The 18,909-nt window shown below is 43.1% G+C and overlaps 2 protein-coding genes across 4 annotated transcripts in view; one reads left to right on the top strand and one right to left on the bottom strand.

The window, feature by feature from the left end:
• Window positions 1–278: 278 nt before the first annotated feature.
• Window positions 279–2,854, bottom strand: myl2b (myosin, light chain 2b, regulatory, cardiac, slow). Its single transcript, XM_083979317.1, has 7 exons — window positions 2,810–2,854; window positions 1,506–1,595; window positions 1,311–1,386; window positions 853–957; window positions 633–711; window positions 501–549; window positions 279–408 (listed from the first exon to the last, which is right to left on the bottom strand). The coding sequence occupies exons 1-7, from the start codon at window positions 2,810–2,812 to the stop codon at window positions 304–306; spliced, it is 507 nt and encodes a 168-aa protein (XP_083835443.1). The 5' UTR covers window positions 2,813–2,854; the 3' UTR covers window positions 279–303.
• A 7,394-nt stretch (window positions 2,855–10,248) lies between these two features.
• Window positions 10,249–18,909, top strand: part of cux2b (cut-like homeobox 2b) — a 102,468-nt gene continuing 93,807 nt past the window's right edge. For 2 of the 3 annotated variants that reach the window (XM_083979314.1, XM_083979313.1), the window contains exon 1: window positions 10,249–10,601. In XM_083979314.1, the coding sequence (XP_083835440.1) occupies window positions 10,539–10,601 (63 nt within the window). In that variant the 5' untranslated portion in view covers window positions 10,249–10,538. Of the gene's footprint in view, window positions 10,602–11,278; window positions 11,369–18,909 lie in introns of those variants that run through there. The other variant, XM_083979316.1, reaches the window with a different exon arrangement.

Below are 18,909 nucleotides of genomic sequence, written 5' to 3'. Positions count from 1 at the left end.
CCTGTGATATCACACCTCCACCCCTTTATTCATCCAGAAAAAAACACATCAATCATTTCCTTCTCTGTTGTCACATACATTTTTTAATTTCACCTATTGTATATCATACAATTATATATACCTTGTTTATCCACACAATAATAATTCATCAAAAAGTAACATGATACATTAATACACATTTCTGATTACAAATTATTGAAGCTGTTTTTTTCTGCTCTAGTCTGTGGGCCCTTAAGCATATCTCAGCACAAACATGACCCATTGATTTTAATGTCCAGAGGGAAATCTGAGAAAATAATTGATCTATTCCTGGTCCTTTTCTTCACCGTGTGTGATGATATGGACCAGGTTCTTATAGTCCAGGTTTCCTGCCACATCTGGAGGGAAAGCCGTAAACATCTGCTCCATCTAAGGACACAGAATGAACACAAGTTGTTATATTTTTGGCGTTAACAAATGCTGCTGAGACACAGTCAAGAGGTATACTGTAGAGCTCTAACCTCTTCAGCAGTGAACCTGTCGGCCTGGGTCGTCAGCATCTCTGAGATACTGTGAAGAGAAGAGGAGATGATGAGATGAGATGAGCAGAGCGGGCATCCGCCTCACAGAGCAACAGTGTGCTGTAAACTCACAAATCTTTCTTTAACGTCCCCTGTCCTTCGGGATCAAAGACTTTGAAAGCGTTGAGGATGGTCTCCTCTGGGTCAGAACCTGAAGATGAACAGTGGTAGCTCTGAGTTCATGACAAATGATAACAAACACAACATAACTTTCATTCCTAAAAACTGCCAAAACCTGACTTTTTTCCATTATCATTTACACATATAAACATTTACAGCACTCTCTGCTCACCTTTTAGTTTCTCTCCAAACATGCTGAGGAAGACTGTGAAATTAATGGGTCCTGGTGCCTCCTTCAACATGTCATCAATCTCCTCTTGCTTCACGTTTAAACGGCCTAAACAAGGACGACAGAATACAGTGGAGGAGGCTTTAGGGTTGCAATGATTATTTTTATGTGCTTATTTTCTTGATTAATTGTTTCATCAATAAAATGTTGAAAGGAGAAAAAAAAGTCCCATCATGCTCTCCGTGAAAACCAATAATATTCAGTTTACTAGCATAAGACCAGGAGAAGTGGGAGAGGCTCACATCTGAAAAAGATGAACTAGTGATTTTTTTTCTCGGTATTTTTGTTTGGAAAACTGATTGAAAAGATATCAGATGGTTATCAGTAGCTATAATTTCAATCGGCTGAATCACTAAAATAAGTTTCTTTACTGGGTCCATTTTTATGAAATCATATCCTACCTAAAGCTGCAAAGGTGTCTCTCAGGTCGTTCTTGTCTATGAAACCGTCTCTGTTCTGGTCCATGATGGTGAAAGCCTGCAGAGGTGGTGTTTGAAAAGCGACATGCTGTTTTCTCCAGGATGCAAAGTCAACACTCGACACACAGTAAACTGCTCAAACTCATTATGAAAGACAGCATTTGGCAGAGCACTGACTTCTTTGAACTCCTGGATCTGGGCCTGTTCAAACATGGAGAACACATTGGAGCTGGCTCCCTCTGCTCGTTTCTTTGCTTTCTTGGGGGCCTGCAGGGTTTGACAATGACACTCTAATTAGATCCAATACTAATGGCACAATCATCACCTGGCTCTCCGCTTCGGCTTCGCTCATTATCGGTTTTACTGTGACACATGCACTTATGATAAGGAGCCAATGATCTGCAAACTTACCGAGTGTTGGGGGGCATTAATTGCACAACGGGCGAGGTTTATACCGGGGCACGCATTTCATTAGGGAGGATTACAAACACTGTCAGTTTGTTATGGAAATATTTACTCAAGCTTCCAATTTTGTGAGAATGCAGACTAAGCCTGGGGAGGGTGTGGTCCGCTGCTTGCACTCCCACAGTCCCAGGATCACATGAGGGATTATTCTATAGGGCCTGGGTGATGACAGGATGGTACACTGTGCCTTGTTTGATCAGAAATCCCTCAGAGGCAAGGATTATGTTGAGCTATTTACATGACTGCCAAGGAGCTGTGAAAAACAGTCTAAGGGGATGCAGAGCAGTGACATCATATTGCTCGGATTCACGGGCCTCTCGACAGCTGCTGTCTAACCCTTGTTGTGGATTAGCTCTCGAGCAGTTGTATATCTCATGGACGGGACCTCTGGTGCTCAGCTTCATTTATTTCTTTATTTTTGTTTTAAGAGGATTCGTGCAATCATGGGACAGGGAGGCAGAATTTGCCGTTTCTTGGTGCTGCTCGGATTGATGAGGAGACCAACAGGGACTTTAATCGAGTGTAATAAAACATGGAATTATCCTCAACTTGTACCTGTTGCTCCACTCCCTGTTCCCTCTGCTCTTCTTTTGTCTCCCCTCCTCTCCCATCTCAACCCTTTCTCTTTTCTCCTCCTCTGTTCCCTTCGTGCTACATTTACAAACTCATTCTCAAAATTTCATCAATGCCAGCATGGACAAAAAAATAATCAATAAATCATCAATAGGACAACTGGAGCACTGTCCTATTGATGATTCTTTTTTTGTTGATCTGTATTTAGTACCCATGCGCATATTGACATGTAGTGTATTGATTTGTTGGCGTGAGTAGAGCAAGATGTACAGTTCATCAACACATGCCATGACAGCATAGTTTGTAAGTAGGCCTATATAACATACTATATACTTTCTAAACACAATATTCATATGGCAGAAAGAGAATGTTTCCATACAGTCTGATGGTAAATGTAAAGAAAAAGAAATGCAACAATGAAAATGAAATCTCTGTCCACTCACCATGGTTCAGTGTTGGATGGGTGGATGAGGACTGAGCAGTCGGCTGCTGCTTTGTGATGGAGCGGCAGACAAAACAAGGGGTAGATATACTGACCCCTCTCCCCTCTATAATGGCGCGTGCTTATGGGCTATAAATACTTCATGCCTTCTTTAGGCAGATACGCAGGTAAAGAGGACTATTCCCTCGCTGTCGCCATTGTCGGAGTTCATGAGATTTAGGGATAATGGCCAAACACACATACCCCATTACTAAGACCCAAGAATAACAGCATGACATAGCTTTGGCTAAGAAAGGACAGGTGTGTTTGTGACTGACAGTCGCACTTGATGGGATCTATCATCCAGCTGTCCTGTTAAGGCTCCATGGGGACCAAAGCCATATGCCCTGATGGGAGCTATTTCCTGGTAGCGCGATGAACGGAAATGTTAGCTAAAGCTCCCTGAGCCCCCCAAAAGACTAGCTCATAAACAGCAGAGCATGGGGTGGAACATGTCGGTGGGAAACGCTGTTCAATATGTTTCCTGAGTAATGTTGATTAGTTTCTCACAACAAGATTAGGCAGTAATTCTCCACTTATGAGAGCAGACTGTGCTTAACAGATCCAGGCTTTGTGTTCCTAACCAGATAATAGACATATACGCTACATAACAGTTTGTGGAGTGAAATGAAAAAAACAAACGATACAAATGTTTCACTCTGTGACTGGCATATATGATTCCCTGCTTTCTTGAATTAGTTCATCCAGCATGAGTATGTAGCTAAACTATAACTTTAGGCTAGGCTATATGATGAAAGCTAATGCAACACTATAGTCCAGTGGTTCCCAACCTTTTTGGCTTGACAAATTCCTAGCGATCCTGCAATCATGTGAATTCACATCAAGATGTGCGAGATACACCAGCTCGGATATTTTTATATTTTATTTGAACTCGATTTATATTTGAGAAAGTGAAAGTATAGAATACAGTTGTTAAAGATTGTGTGTGGTGCTTTGAATCATAATTTTAAAATAATAATTATTAGTTTTTTTAAAAAATCAATTCTTAGACATTTCAGGCGACCCCTTTTGAATTCCAGGCGACCCCAAGGTTGAAAAACACTGTCTCAGGGACACCAGATGACTGTTTTCATTTGTATCTGTTGAAGAGGCAAACCTTCTTGAGACCTCTCCAGTGCATGTTTACTCAGAGTTCACTTTTCAGTAACGGACTACATGTAACGGCGTTACGTAATCAGGATACAAAAAAAGGGTAACTGTAGTCCGTTACAAGTACAGAAAAAGAACCTGTAATCAGATTACCGGTACATTTGATAAAAACGGAGATTACTTGGCTGATGACTTCACATTTTTAAAATCAACCACAGGCTATAAAGCGGCCGTAGAAGTTGTATTTCAGAGGAGAGGCACAGAGCTGCTCTGCCTCTTCTGCCCGTACCTTGTGTGTGTGGCTGAGGCTAGGCTGCCTCATTGCTTAACTCTACTAGTGTGAGCGGCACGGAAGTTCACGTTGCTTTCGTGAATTGTAAACACAGACGCCCCCTCGGTTTTAGCTTCCAGCAGTTTAGCGGCTAATTCAACAGCAGTGATGGATAACTCTACCGGAGAGGCTAAACAACTTCACGAGCTTCATTTGAGGAATAAACGGCAGCTTTTACCTGACGGGAGACCGACGCCTGAGCTACGGTAACTTAGCTAACAGCTAACAGCTTTTACCTGACGGAGACCGACGCCTGAGCTACGGTAGCTAACAGCTAGCAGCCAACAGGTTTCTACTTTCTCTCCCTCTCTACACACACGCGCGTGCACACACACACACACACACACACACACACACACACACACACACACACACACACACACACACACACAGCCCAGGTTGTCTGTCATATCTGTTGTAAACCTTGTAATAATAGCTTGTTGAGTACAGTTAACATTATTGTTGCTTTGGTTTGAGTGTGGATTAATTGTTAACGGTTTGTTGTGTAGCTAATGTGAGCGGTGGTCCAGTATCACGATCCTGCTATTGATGAGTTGGGTTTTAACAGCTGATGTGTGTACTGTAGATGGCGTGGATTGTGATGAGAAGGTGTTGCAGTGCACACATTTTAAGACTTGTCTGTGCAAAGTGTAAACCACTGTGCAAAACCTGTTTGTTGTGACTTTCTTGCGTGATAAACTGTGATAAGCTAAACCCCCCCCCCCAAACTCGTGGTTTGTGCCGCGGCTGTCACTAATGTTGATAAAGTGATGATTTACAATCGAGAGTTTATCCATTGTGTTTTATTTTGAAATTTAGCGGATGCTCGGTGCGTTTCATTTCCTCTGCGTGGATTGATCTATGGGATTGATGCGTGATGGATGCGTGACTGAATTTGCATGTTTGGTATTAAAGTAATCCAAAAGTAACTGAATGTAATCCGTTACATTACTTAAATTTTGTGATACGTAAGTTACTAATTACATTTTATAACAGGATAACTTGTAATTGTACTGGAATACATTTTTAAAGTAACCCTCCCAACCCAAAGAATTAGACGTCTTGCGTCCAGCTGTTAAACTCTCGATCGTCCAATCAGAGAGAAGGAAAAGATGTGATTCTTAACAAGCTTTTTTTCTTCTCATTAGACATGATTTTTCTTTTTTAAAGTTCCCCCACATGTTAAAAGTGAGAGATCATCATAGATTTGCAGTGTTTGATATATTTGCATTCAAATGCTGGTTTGGTCAAAGTAAAAACACACATGCAGTATTGTCTGTGTGTGTGTGTGTGTGTGTTTGGAACATGTCGAGGTGCAAAATCTCCCATAGGGGTACAGCTGGGGTTCAGATGTGGTGAGTGTGAAGGGCACAACATATGATACACATCACTGTCATACTGATCAAACTTCTGGAGCGGCGGATGGAGTCATTGTCAGCTCGGAGGGCTCAGTTCCCATGGGGATGGAAAGGTTTTATCACGGGATGATGGTGATCACTCAGAATAACTTTATAGTGATTAGCAGTGACCCATTGTCTCTGAGGGGACAAGTGGACCCCAACCCCATGCCAACAAAATGCTGCCCAGTGCCCGCAGCATGACAGAGCCACCAGATCCCCCTCAATGTACGGGTCAAGAATTCAGCTCAGTGTCAGTCTCTTGGTGTGTGCCACACATTGACTCACCAACTCCAACAAAAGAAGAGTCACCTGACCGTATCACTTTCCCCACATCTCTGTAGACAAGGACCTCTGGGTGACCCCCAACATCACAATCAGACCTGCAGTATTTTCTTTTCTTTTTAACTTTATTTTTTCAATCAATAAAGCAGGTAGCCTACAAAAATACAAGGAGGGTAAACACTACTTTGTCACATAAAGGTGCCATTTTGTCCATCTTACAGCAAATAGCTCTGTTTTAATTCGTAGACTGTAGGTCATTTGTTCCATCAATCGAATTTCTTCAATGTCCAGGCAGTGGTTCAGTCCAGGTGGGTCCAACTTCTTGTAATGGCTTTCTTAGCCGCAAGAGATAGGATCTTGAACAGGTATAGACCTACTATGTCTTCTTTATCATCTGGTATCAGATACTGTATATATACCAGGGATCATTAGGAATATTATATCCAAAAATTTCACCCAAGGCTCTCAAAACCCCCTCCCAAAATGACCGTATTTTCATACTTGACCAAAATATATAAGAGTGGTTGGCACATTGTCTCCAACTGCTCAGCATTTTTATGTGTAATGCTATAGATCAGCGTGGGTTCTCCGGCTTCCTCCGGTCCAACGACATTCACATCAGGTTATAACTGTGACTCTAAAATGGCCATGAGTGAACGTGAGTGTGTTGTTTCTATATGGCAGACCTACAATAGACTGATGGTGAAGGTGAAGGTGAAGCCCACCCTCACCCTGTGTCAGCTGGGATTAGCTCCAGCTCTCCTGCAACCCTGCACAGATAAGCGGTAGAAACAATAGTTGGATGGATGAATGGATGGATGGATGGATGGATGGATGTCACCTGTGTGGCAGCATCTGCATTTAAGTTTTTCCACTCATTTATACAGGTTATTATGGTAACAGACAACAGAACACATATAGATACATAGATAGACATATAATTTCACATGTGTAATCATAATCAATAATCTTGAGGCACTGAACAGCAGGGACTAGGATTGGTGTTCAACCATCATTTCCCCGTCTTGTCCAGTAGGTAGTGCTAGCAACCCACAGCAGTCAACATCTAAACTACCACACAAATCTGATCTTAACTCATTTTCAGCTGCACTGAATCAACTCACGGTTGTTTCCACGTTCACCGCCCCGGCTGATTTTTTTTTTTTACATAAATACTGAGCTGTATAGATTTCCCCCATAAATCATTTTCTTGGTTTACTGTAAATTTAGTTCCAATCAGATCACTCGGGAACTCGTCTGCATCCCTCACCAAATGAGGTATTTAATTATGTTGATATAATTTCCATTCATAAAAATTGCAGAGCATTTTCAAGATTTTCTAATGCATATTTTATTAATCCCTCATATGGTCCACTGATCACCAACCCCGGTGAAATGTTCATTTTATTGCTTTTGTGTAAATACATTTATACTGTGTATGTAGGTTCAGCCACATAAAAAAAAAATCAAAAATCAAAACCTGATCTGATGTTCTGTATAACACAGCGTGAAGCCTTATGGACCCCATGCTATCTCTGTCAATACACTTCTATCAGGTTAAAGTTTCTTTAATACAAGTTTGCTTCAGTGCATAGAATTATAATTCAAATGGTTAATCTTGCTTCTGCCTCGGGCTATCGTGTCATATGTGAACAGACACATTCCACATTTTTGGCAGGCCATCACTTGACTTAGTTTACACTGACTTATATCAGTTGAAATTACATTCAGATGAGGAAACGTTTACCTTACAGGATGAAAGTTTTAGTTTGCTAGGGGTAAAGACAGTCACTCAGACAGGCAGACAGACAGACAGACAATCATAGTAAGTCTAAGACAACAGAGACGGGGGGTCTCACAGCAGCTGTAGCAGTTTCTATATAGAGTGAAATAAACAAGGTGGAGAGGATTTTCTTGGTAGGAGTGCGGCATGGGCGGTGTGTCTTACTACATCTTCAGACAAGCTCAGAGAAGCTGCTATCACACATCAACACTGTACAAATTGATGAAATATTTTTTAAAAGATCCCTTATCCAGTGAAATCCCTCACTCAGTGACCTCAGCAAAACAATCATTTTCCTTCTCTTGGATAATTTCCCCTCTGAGCACACGCAGCCCTCGTTTTAGGGAACTATGCTTTACTTTGTAGATTAAGCCCTTTTTACGAATAACGTATTAATTTGAACGAGGTGACAGGGTTACTGGAAGAGAGCTTTGTTAATGACAGCGGTGAATGTGGGGGGTCAAGATTATATTCAGAGGTACAAAACTGATTGAGGCCAGATTCAGCATTTTTTTTTTCTTCTTTCTTCCTGCAGGCTGAATGTGGGTTCAGGGGCCCGACAGACAAAGCATCAGCACCTGGAGCTGGAGATTGTGGGTTTAAGTTCCACCTGGGTCCCTACAGAGCCTGGGTGCTCTACATTCCTATTGAACCAGAACACAGTGTTCCTATCTGCCATCTAAAAATGTCTGTGATTACAAACACTTTGCTTGATCTGCAGGCAAAAAGGAACTTTTTTTTGTTCCTGGTGTGAGCAGGATGTACTCTTAGGCGTGGAGACAAGGTTAAAGCTTCAATAGAGAAAACAGCATGTAGCCGACTACATGTCCTTACTCAAAGTGTCGTGGACGTGGGCTTCAGGCTGTCGCAGTGTCACTCTTCACTCCAGCTGACACTGCCCCTCTCATGCCTCTGATGAGGCATCTGCAGTGTCCCTGTTTATGAGGAGGCAATTAGTTAATTACATAATTTGTTGTATAGCAATCAGATTCTTTACTCAATTGTTAATTAGCATAAATGCTTCATTTTTGGTTTGATGGATGTTTCAAAAGTCCGGAAATAATAAGATTTCGATGTGACCAAGTTGTGGACAGAGGTGCTATTTCTTAATTTTTACTAATTATCCTGTCCATACCTTAATGAGTTGTAAAAATTAAAAACTGTCTCCTATCATTACCGCTCACATCACTATTGTCACTATCATATTTAAATCCAGCATCTTAGCTTCGCCCCAGAGCCACAAATAAAATGCAATAAGCAAAACTTTTAATAATGTTCCTTCGCTTTTCCCTTAGGTGTTTGTCTGTGGCAGAGGAATATGTCATTGCCCCCCCAAAGGTGCTGGGAATATGACTCATGAGGATATTATTTTCTACCTAGGACTGATTTTCATAAGGGATATCAGCTAGAAGCTAGTGTACACGGCGAGGCTGGTGCATGGTGATCAGGAGGTGGAACATGGACTAAAACCATTGCTTTTGATGGATATGGTCACTCTGTGATAATGGTATAATTAATGGAGGAAATCACACAGTGCTCATTTGCACATAACCTTGCCTCCACTGTCTGTGGTGTCAGCAGGGGGAGCACCTGGCACTAGTGCTGGAGCAGTCTTACAGCAGCCTACATCTGCTCCCTGACCAGAGGAATGAGTTATTTTAAGTCGACAAAGAGCACCCTCATGCTTTATTAAGTTAGACAAAGTAAAATATGTGACACTTTATATCTGCTTAGGATGCTGCTGCCTTTAAATCATTAACACTTTTTTGGCAGCGTCATGATGACAATTTTAAAAAGGCATATCTTCATGGTCTTATTGCATCCATGCATATTTTTGCATGCTTCTTTTTTTGTGTTAATATGAACACAGTTAAACAGAACAATCCATGTAGTGTAGGCTTTGACCACCTACAAAACCACCCACAATCATTCGATTAGGCTATAGGTAAAAAAAAAAAATCTAATCACATCATGAAATGTTAAATATAATCAGAGGAGGATTAAAGTTGGACTATTCTTCTCATAGGTAATTCTCCAAAAAAGTGAAAGTATTACTTTGGTAATGTCGATTTCTGAATTGCACGTTAAAGGGCGCTGCTGAACGAATTAACTTTGCATAATAGTTCATTTCATCATACTGATGTTAAATTTCCTTTAACAATATGGATGTCTAATGTGCAGATAATTAGTGTGATTTGCAGTGTAACGAGGAAACGTGCACTAACTACATCCTAATAATAGTTAGACTCCATATGTCAATAATGTAACCTATTTTTAATTTCTAACTCGGCCTTTCATTTTACTGTCCCATCTGCTCCTGTAATAAACAAGCTAAAAAAAAAAGGGGGGGGAGAAAAAAAAAGTAGGCTTGGCTAAATTCCCTGAACTCCACTAATCTACACATCATCTCCTTCCCTTTTCCAGACGGTATCGATCAGCCCGGGCTTTACGTCAGTATTGATAACTTTGCCAAAGCAAAATCAAGTGCAATTGTCCAGTTAATGTTGGGGACGAAGGCACGGATACACTTGCTCTTTTACTTTTTCACAAACCCGGGCAGTTCGCCAAAAAAAAAAGAAAATATCGTCTACTTTTTTCCGTCTCCCTCTCGCAAAAAAACATGTTGGCAGACTTGTCAAACATATCGGTGGACTCTCGTGTTAAGTCTGTTGGTTACTTTTTTTTAAAAGTGGGACCGGTGATCGTAAACGTTGTTTAACGAGGGGGAATCCAGCCCACATATTTATTGCAGCCGCTGAAAAAAATCTCCTCAATATCCCCCAAGATGGCCGCCGATGTAGGATCGATGTTTCAATATTGGAAGAAATTTGATCTACGGCGGCTTCAGGTTAGTGCTATTCTCACCTTTCTCGGCTTATTTTTCCAGCGGTATGTCTTCTCACTGCACCCGGGTGTGTGTTATCTCGTTTTGGGGGCGAATGTAAGGCGAAAGCCGGCGGTGTTTGCATTGATAGTTATTAGAAATTGATCCCTCTTCTGCCTTTGTTCAGTTCAATCATTGATCAGCGGTGGAGGGACCGTGGAGCAGCACAGCCTCTGTGTTAGCCACACCGATCTGGGATCAGCACCGCGGACAGCACTGATGTTTACATGCATTAGCTTTTCTTGCTTTTTTCCTACTCTTTATTGTCCGCGACCAGCATCGCCGTACTTACATGTACGGAAACTTTTAATGCGCCCCTGAATCCCTGTTCTTTGGACGTAGGCTGTAACTTTTTTCACCCAGCTTAATGTTTTATGCGGTTTGTGTCGACGGCCGTTGCGTTGCTGCTGCATCTTTCAGTAGGCTATAGTACAATATTCTTGTAATTTTAACACATTTTCTCTCCATTTTGACCAATTCTGCATGCTGGGAAGTTTAATTTGTGACCTGGAAAGTTTATTTTGTGGACATTAGTCGTTCTGCTCGGACATTTTTCGCCATGAAATCCTGTCCATATGTGCGGACTGTAGGTTTTTAGTAGCGTTGGTCGTAGTGCAAAAGCAGCGAGTTGTTAAAGCAGGAGCCGTTCACCGGTGAGCCGTTTGAACCGTCGGGGCTTTGATGTCGCCGGCACCAATGTTTCTAATTAATAGCGTGGAGAAATGTGGCAGGTGAGCGGTTTGTTTGTGTCACAGCCGTAACGTGTAACCTACACAGTCCCTTTAAATAGCATGTCAAGTCCGTGTGTAGCCCATAGCTTAACCCCGCCGAGCTGAAAGTTGCATTTATAAACCACAACGCTGACAGGATATAGTAGGCTATTCCTGAAAGCAAACGTTGAAATAAGGTTGGGGTAAAAAAAAAAAGAAGAAGCAAAAAGCTAAACGCTGTTTTCAGTGTCCACTCCCCCCCTCCTCCTCTCCTCCTCCACCTCTCCTCTCCTCTCCTCTCCTCCTGAAGCCGCATAGGGCTGCTCGGCCGGGGGGGCTGTGTAATTGTATTCCCCGCTAATGTTTGTAAATCAGCCTCGGCCGGCGCAAGGGCACCGTCTCTGGCGTTTGACTGATGTTCTGTAACATGAGAAATGACAGGAGCATGGCAGTCCGGGTTTACTCGGTAGAGCCTATATACCAAGCAGGAGAAATCAGATCTGGTGGCTCTCGGTTTGTCTTGTGCTGTGGCCGAGCCTTGTTCCAGCTCCCCGCCGCTGGACCCTCTCCCTCTCCCTCCCTCTCACCCAGGCTGCTGGGGATCCGGAGAGGGCGAGGGGAGCTATTGTTGTTGCGGCTTCATGTAGCGTCCTCTCTGCGGGCTTCTCATCCAGATTCACTCCCTCCCGGCTCCATAGTAGCGTGTGTGTGTGTGTGTGTGTGTGTACCATTTATGATAGATGTATACATTAAAGCTTTTTCATTAAATGTGACTGACTAACCTGGGAGCTCCATCTGAACTGGCCCTTAAGGATGCCCGAGCCATTACCCAGTGTCATGAGCAGTGATGTAGTGCTTTATAATAAAAAGGGAGCCTCCAGTCAGTAATCATTAGGAGACATTCAACCACTGATATTAAGGAAAAATGCATGATACCTGCAGAAAAGTGTTAATTGATGCTTGTGTTCCCTTGGATGACCTTATCCTGGTGTTAAATGAACCACTTGCTAAGAAGCAGCAGTAGGAAGGATTGTTGTCAGCTCAGGAAAATAGATAAACAGTTCCACCAGTGAGGAATAGGTGGAAGAGATTTACCTCCACTGCATCCATGTCCCAGGCTTCTGGGTTGTTGTAGCCTATGTAAACCAGAAGCAAAACACTGCTAATAACAGGATCTGTTGTAAACAGGTAGTATCCATGCATGTAGCCTATTAACCCTGCATGGTTAGACTTAAAGTTAGAAATGAAATGAAATGCACATATGCATGGAAATTGAATTTCAGTAACAGTGGATGGTGTGTAGTCACTGTGTGTGCTGAACCCGTCCATCAGGGTGCTGGTGGTGGTGGTTTCACAGGTGATAGGCTATGGATGGGCAGTAGCATCCTATGCATGTGTTGACAGCGGGGACTGTGTCAAAAAAACACATAGAATTTGTTAGTGAAATTCAGTTTAATATCAGACCCATTACTGTTTTATAAAGCCCAGCTTGGATCTGATCACATTTTTATGTTTCTTATTGACAGCTGCTCTGGTAAATATTCTTACACGCCTCTGGTTGCATACATGCCCGTAGCTTAAATGTGACACCTTCTGCTACATGTGTCAGAAATCAATTAATCCACTTATTTCTCATTCAGTCATGGTTGGAGCTAGTTTCTCGCAGTGTAAAATCATTACAGCTGTTTCACCATCCGAGTCCATATAGAACACTGTTTCTTACTACTGTATATCCGAGGACATCCACCACCAGCTATTTATTTTAGCGGCTCGCACACCGGAACGTTTATTTTCTCATTACCAGTTATTATATCAGTCGACTGAGTGTGCAGTTTTTGAGTGTTTGTGCAGTGGATCTGTGCCTCCGAGTTGTACAGGATGAATAATTCACCTGCAGGCTGATGAAAAGAGGGCAGGGAAAGTGCGAAGCGCTGAGGTGGAGTGACCTTGGTTCCTGCTGGCTGCAGGTCACCCGGCCGTTGCTGTGGTAATCATTCACACCAGCCAGATGGCATTTCCGTGGGTGAGCATGAAAAGGACGGGTCAGGGTCTGTCCTGCCAGGTCCTGCCAGGCCCGAAAAAACAACTCTGGGCCAATACGGTACCTGGAGAGACTTGTAGAAACACACTGCAGAGCCAGGTGATGGGAAGGTGTGGTTAAAACCAGGTGGATCGTACTGTAGTCGGGAATTTGTTTAATTCTTGTATCTTGCAGTTTTTACTCCTTTAATTGCCCCATACGGAAAACTGCTTTGCACAGATATCATCAAAAAAAAAGACTTGTATTTGAATATACTTTAGAGAACTTGCCATGACTTCATTCACTACCAGCTGCTTTAATCCCTGTGTTGTTTTTTAGCGATGTCGCAATGCTGCGCTCATATGGCGAAATAATGCTCCGCTTATTTGTTACCGTTTCTTAGCCTTGTTTCCACCCTCTCTTCCATGAATCTAAAAGGCAGTGGGGTTTTTAGATCAGGAACAAAAGCTTGTGATTGTACTACATTTAGCATGACTCAGTTGCTCTGGTGTCAGCTCTAATCCACACACAGAAACAACAGTATTGCCAAACAGTGAAATTGCTTTGCAGCCTGTGAGCCTGGCTGCCTCCGCTGCCAGCCTTCTCTGTGTGCTGTTTGCCAGTAGCTCCCACACACATACACACACACAAACACATGCACACACACCAACCCTGCAATCTCAAATTGGCTGTGAAAATCAGTCTCTGTCTTCCTTTCATTCATGCTTTCATATGTTTGTTTGTTGATATTGTTAATGTCACATGCATCAGTATAATCTCATTGTAGTGGAGACTAAGTAAATCCAGAGCGCCTCACATCTTGTACCATTTGTCATAATGACTGTATCATTTCATTCATATGCTGTGATAGATATAATAGGCTTTAAAATTGACCTCCACAGTCGGTGCCATATGTGCTCATCATTTCATTTCTCAAGACTCGTCGTTTTGTTGTCAGCTCTTTAAAAAATTCTTCAGCAGATTAAGGGGCTGTGCTCCAATGTAAAAGCTGCCCCGTCTTTATCACCAGCACTGGTTTTTTTCCCCCTCTCCATATAAACATGCTTTCATTATTACCACTCCTGTGAATCGATGGGGACGGGACGTTGTCTTGTCCCCTGTCCCACATCCTTCGGGTTGCCCCCTCTCTTCCTTTTCTGACGGCGACAACAAAGCAAATAAAAGCGGAGGGGAGCTTTTTACAAGACTATCTGGGGCAAATTGAGATGTGAAATCCAGGAGCCATAACCCTGGTGCATAAAATGCGGCGTACATTAGAGAGCGAGAGGAGTGAAACAGACTTCAGCATTAAGCTGTTTAACCTCTCTGTGTAGCATTAGTGGTAGAGACTTCAAAGCAGATGCTTCAGCGTTGGAAGCAGAATGACAAATGGGTTTAGAGACAGCTACGGTGAGCATTCTCACAGGAAGACTAGGCCTGTCATTAATGTCAGCTTAATCACTTTGACCTTCCTTCAAGTAGATTTCCATACCTATCCAATCATTTTGCCTTGCTTGTGCTGCTGTTTGCAGACTGCCGTATGTGCCGCCGCTTGATAAGCCTGGGTGTGATGATGTTATTGTCTATAACTGCGATGATATACCTCAAAATGTCCCGGAAGCTTTAATATTAAGGTTACCGCAGGTACAAAAGAAACACATTCTCTATTTACCAGGCAGAGACCGTTTTGGTTTTTATTTTCCCAGGGTTTTGACATAATTGTCTGAGATTTCTGCCTCCACCTCACTACAGTGATGGTAAATGCAGTTTCTTTTCCTGTGTTATTACATTTACAGCAGCGAGCAGCAAGTATTTTTCAAGAAACAATAATCCAGGACCGTCATATTATCTGTCACTGCTCTGCATCGGTATTCCTCTAAAACCTCATCGAATTCGTTATGGAAGAAGGTTAAAAATAGTCTTCTTTCACTTGTACTGGGGGGAAAACGACACTAGGTGTGTCCAAAGCAAAAGAACATGTACTCTGATTAAGAAAGGTGTTATCACACACTTGTAAAAATCAACAGCAGAGGAAACCGGTGTTTGAGTCAGTGGTGCTGCTGTGATACAGCTCCTGGCCACCGGTCGCAGCTCTGAACACACTGCTGCTGACTGAACTCTAGTGAGTAAATAAAAGATAAAATATTGGAGTTAGTATTGATTGTAATGGAGGAGACCTTTCTTGGTCAGAGCAAATGGTGATTTTTGTTACTCTGCACCTGCCTGATGTTTGATGCTGAAAAGTGCTGAGCATCTGAGCAGTTTTTATGTTAAAGATTTCCTCCAGTCACAAATTTGTATGTCGCTCTGGTTGCGCTCTAGGAGGCTGTCGTACTTAGTGACATGTATTAGGGATGGGCATTTCAAGCAAAAGCACTTTTCGATAATCACCAGGAAATATTTGACCCTCCCTACCCCCGTGCCCCCCAGCTGACAAGTTTTCATTTCTTTGCAAGGAAATATCAGTCGTCATCTGAGCGGTGAATGTGGAGAAAGACCCTGAGCACCAAGGAACAACTGCATATCAATGGGTACCACCTCTTCAATGGGCTTTTTGATCTAGCTGTGGCCTCTGGATTTACCCTCCCACCTTGAAGGAACTCACATCCCCCCAGTTAGTATTGTTTTCCCATTTGGGGTGTTCATGCGGGGGTTGGCACCCTGGGGGGTTCCTGTGGGTAAACAGCAGTGGGCACATTACATGACAAGAAAGATAAGATAAAGAAGAAGACAAGGAAGCTAGCATCACATTACGATATTAAACCCTGACAGCATGTTCTGTGGATCTGGTTTATGATTCTGTGGTGCACCTTTCCAAGTTCTGCTTCAGAGAACGCGCCGCTGCTGCTGTGCAATTCACCTCCATAACGCCATCCACTTCATTTGCAAAAAATTCAGTCTTTCTCCCTGCTTCATTCTTTCGGGCACAGTGAACAATGGTGGCCTGAAGTGGGAAGAGTTGTTTTTGGAATTGGAGATGATTGATGTGGAACAACAAATGCTTTGCTTCAACCTTTCAAAAAACTGATGTTGGGGAAATAGTTGATGCAGCAGGTCTTAAATAGGAAATAAATGATCCTGTAGTGTTAGACAAATTAAGATAACATTATTTGAAAATTATAAACAAAATAGGGCAGAAGAAATTCTGCACAAACCAAAACTAAGAGTGTATACAAAGTGTATAGATGAAGAAGTCTGTTTACCAACACCTTAACCTAACCAGAGCGCAGAGCTCTGTCTGTGCCCAGTTGAGATGTGGTATCTTGCCTCTGGCGGTTGAAACTGGACGTTTCCATTCAATTCCAGAGGAGAATAGAAAGTTACTTGAGTGAGGTGGGAAATGAAATGCACTTTGTGTTTTACTGTCCATTTTATCATGAATTTAGACACAAGCTCTTCTTTAGAATGACCACAGAACATTTTCCATGTCTGATGATCATAGCCCTGTTTAGTGGAAAAGTATTTTATTGAGCTCATGTGTTGAATGCTTACCAACAGCACATGGGTGGGCTTTATGTTTGATTGTGGATTATACTTACTGAGGACTGTATATGTCTGGATAGCATATGTGGAGATGTTCTTTAATTGTTCTTTATTACTTATGGTGTATCTTGTAAGCCCATGTAGGCTCGGCACCTTTTTGGTGTATGACACCCTGGAAAGCTAGATGCCGGAAATGGCGCTCTGAGCGGACCAATCACAGCCCTCGCGGTCTGTGTCGCCTCAACATAGGGTTCATGGCGTCACAGAGGGCTTCATAGGGTACGCCATTGACTTGACGCAGAAGCATAAATCAGTAGTGGGACATTACCGTTATGAATAGACATGTTATTATGGTCTTAAATACCATCCCCTCACTTACCACTAGAAACAAGTGAGTAAATGTTTAGATGTGATTTGTGTGTACTGGCACTTTAAACTGTCTATCAGAGCCGCTTTTTTCTTTGGGACCGCACATGGATGTTATAATGTATTAATAGTAGATGGCTAATTGTTTTGGCTAATGAGTGCTAAGAATCCTGCCTGTGTCACAGTCCCAGCGCTACCTGCCTGCCTGGGTACCTCTGCTGTGTGGAGGCCTGCTGCGTCTCAATGTCTTCTGTTAATGTAGCCTCGTGCCAAAAAAAGCAGCCCCCCCGCTGTTTCAGCAGGAACGCCCCCTTGGTAGTTGACAGCGCTTCATATAGCAAGCGAAGCCAGATTTTTCATCGCAGTGTGTTGCGCGATCTGCTGCCCCTAGGCTGGAGCAATTGCTTTGCAGGAGTAAATAACCAGCTTTAACAAAACTTCAGGGACACATTAGTCTGCTGGAGGATGGCTCCATTGGTGGTAGGGCAGCCTCCTCTTGCCTCGCAGTGAGGCGGGCGGAAGCATCAGGAGGAGAAAAGGCAACGGCTGGTCGGCATGGGTATAAAACAGTGTCCTCTCTCCCCGCTGACAGCCAGTCCCCTGCCCAGCAAGTCCATATTGAGCTGCGTCTCTCCGCCGCGGCCTTGGCTTTATTTGTTTTGACTGTCTGACGCCACTGCAGACGTATTGAGCACCAGTCCCTTCTTGTTCATTTTACCAGGCTTAAAATGAATCCCACTGCCCTGCCTCTCTCAGTCTCTCCGCCTGTCGCTCTATCTCTCTACCTACCTTGCCTTAGCAGTGTTTGGCAGGGTTTCACTCGCTGTATTTCATTCTCTCTATTGTCCATTCTGTCCTTCATGACTTAAAAAAAGAAGCACGCCTTTTTTTTTTCTTCTTCTTTCCCCCTCTACCGAATGTTCAAGTGCCAAGGTTTTTTTTATTGTGTGTGTGTGTGTGTGTGTGTGTTACTGTGTTTGTGTGTTCCGATGTCGGTTGTCATGTAGTACGGGTTAGCACGGTGTGAAGGGTGCTCCTGGGCCCGGGCGCACTCAGGAGATCAATGCTTCACTAACCTTCTCCAGGTTGTCTTTGGGGGATCTCAGCCCGCTCTCATTATGTGCCACTGCTCAGAGTGTGTTTACCAGACTGGAGGAACAGTATAGCCTAGTGCATGTGATGCCACCCATTCGCCAGGCCCATTTGTCCTCATTTAAGTGGGGAGACAGAGGACCCGGGGAAGAGACGGCCTCTCGGTGGTCTTTTGAGTATTAAAGCAGTATTTGTTATTACTAAGCAGATGTGCTCTTATTTATCAAAATAATACAAAAAAGGTGTGTTATAGCAAAAGCAGATGGATCAGGCTTGTTGTGTTAGCCGGTCTTGTCTTTGTGCAGCTGCTACCCCCACACAGTTAATTACTCTCTTATTCATCCCCAACAATGGGAGGGGATGGAATAAATCTGAGCGGCGCACTCTCGTTTCTTCACCAGGAAAGGTGCAGACTGGGACCCTAAAGCGAGCGAGTGGCTTCAAGAGGTACAGTTTATCATTTTTAATGGAGAGGAACAGGAAGTGGAGACGTGAAGCTGGGCCCTGTGATTTATACACCATCTCAGTCTAGGGGGGGCGGCGGGCGGCGGTGGGAGAAAAGAGCAAGTCTATCTCCCTGTCCACACCTCTGGTTTGCAGC

Source organism: Trachurus trachurus, assembly GCF_905171665.1.
Source record: "Trachurus trachurus genome assembly, chromosome: 9".
NCBI classification, from domain to species: domain Eukaryota; kingdom Metazoa; phylum Chordata; class Actinopteri; order Carangiformes; family Carangidae; genus Trachurus; species Trachurus trachurus.
This window is presented reverse-complemented; position numbering and strand designations above follow the sequence as displayed.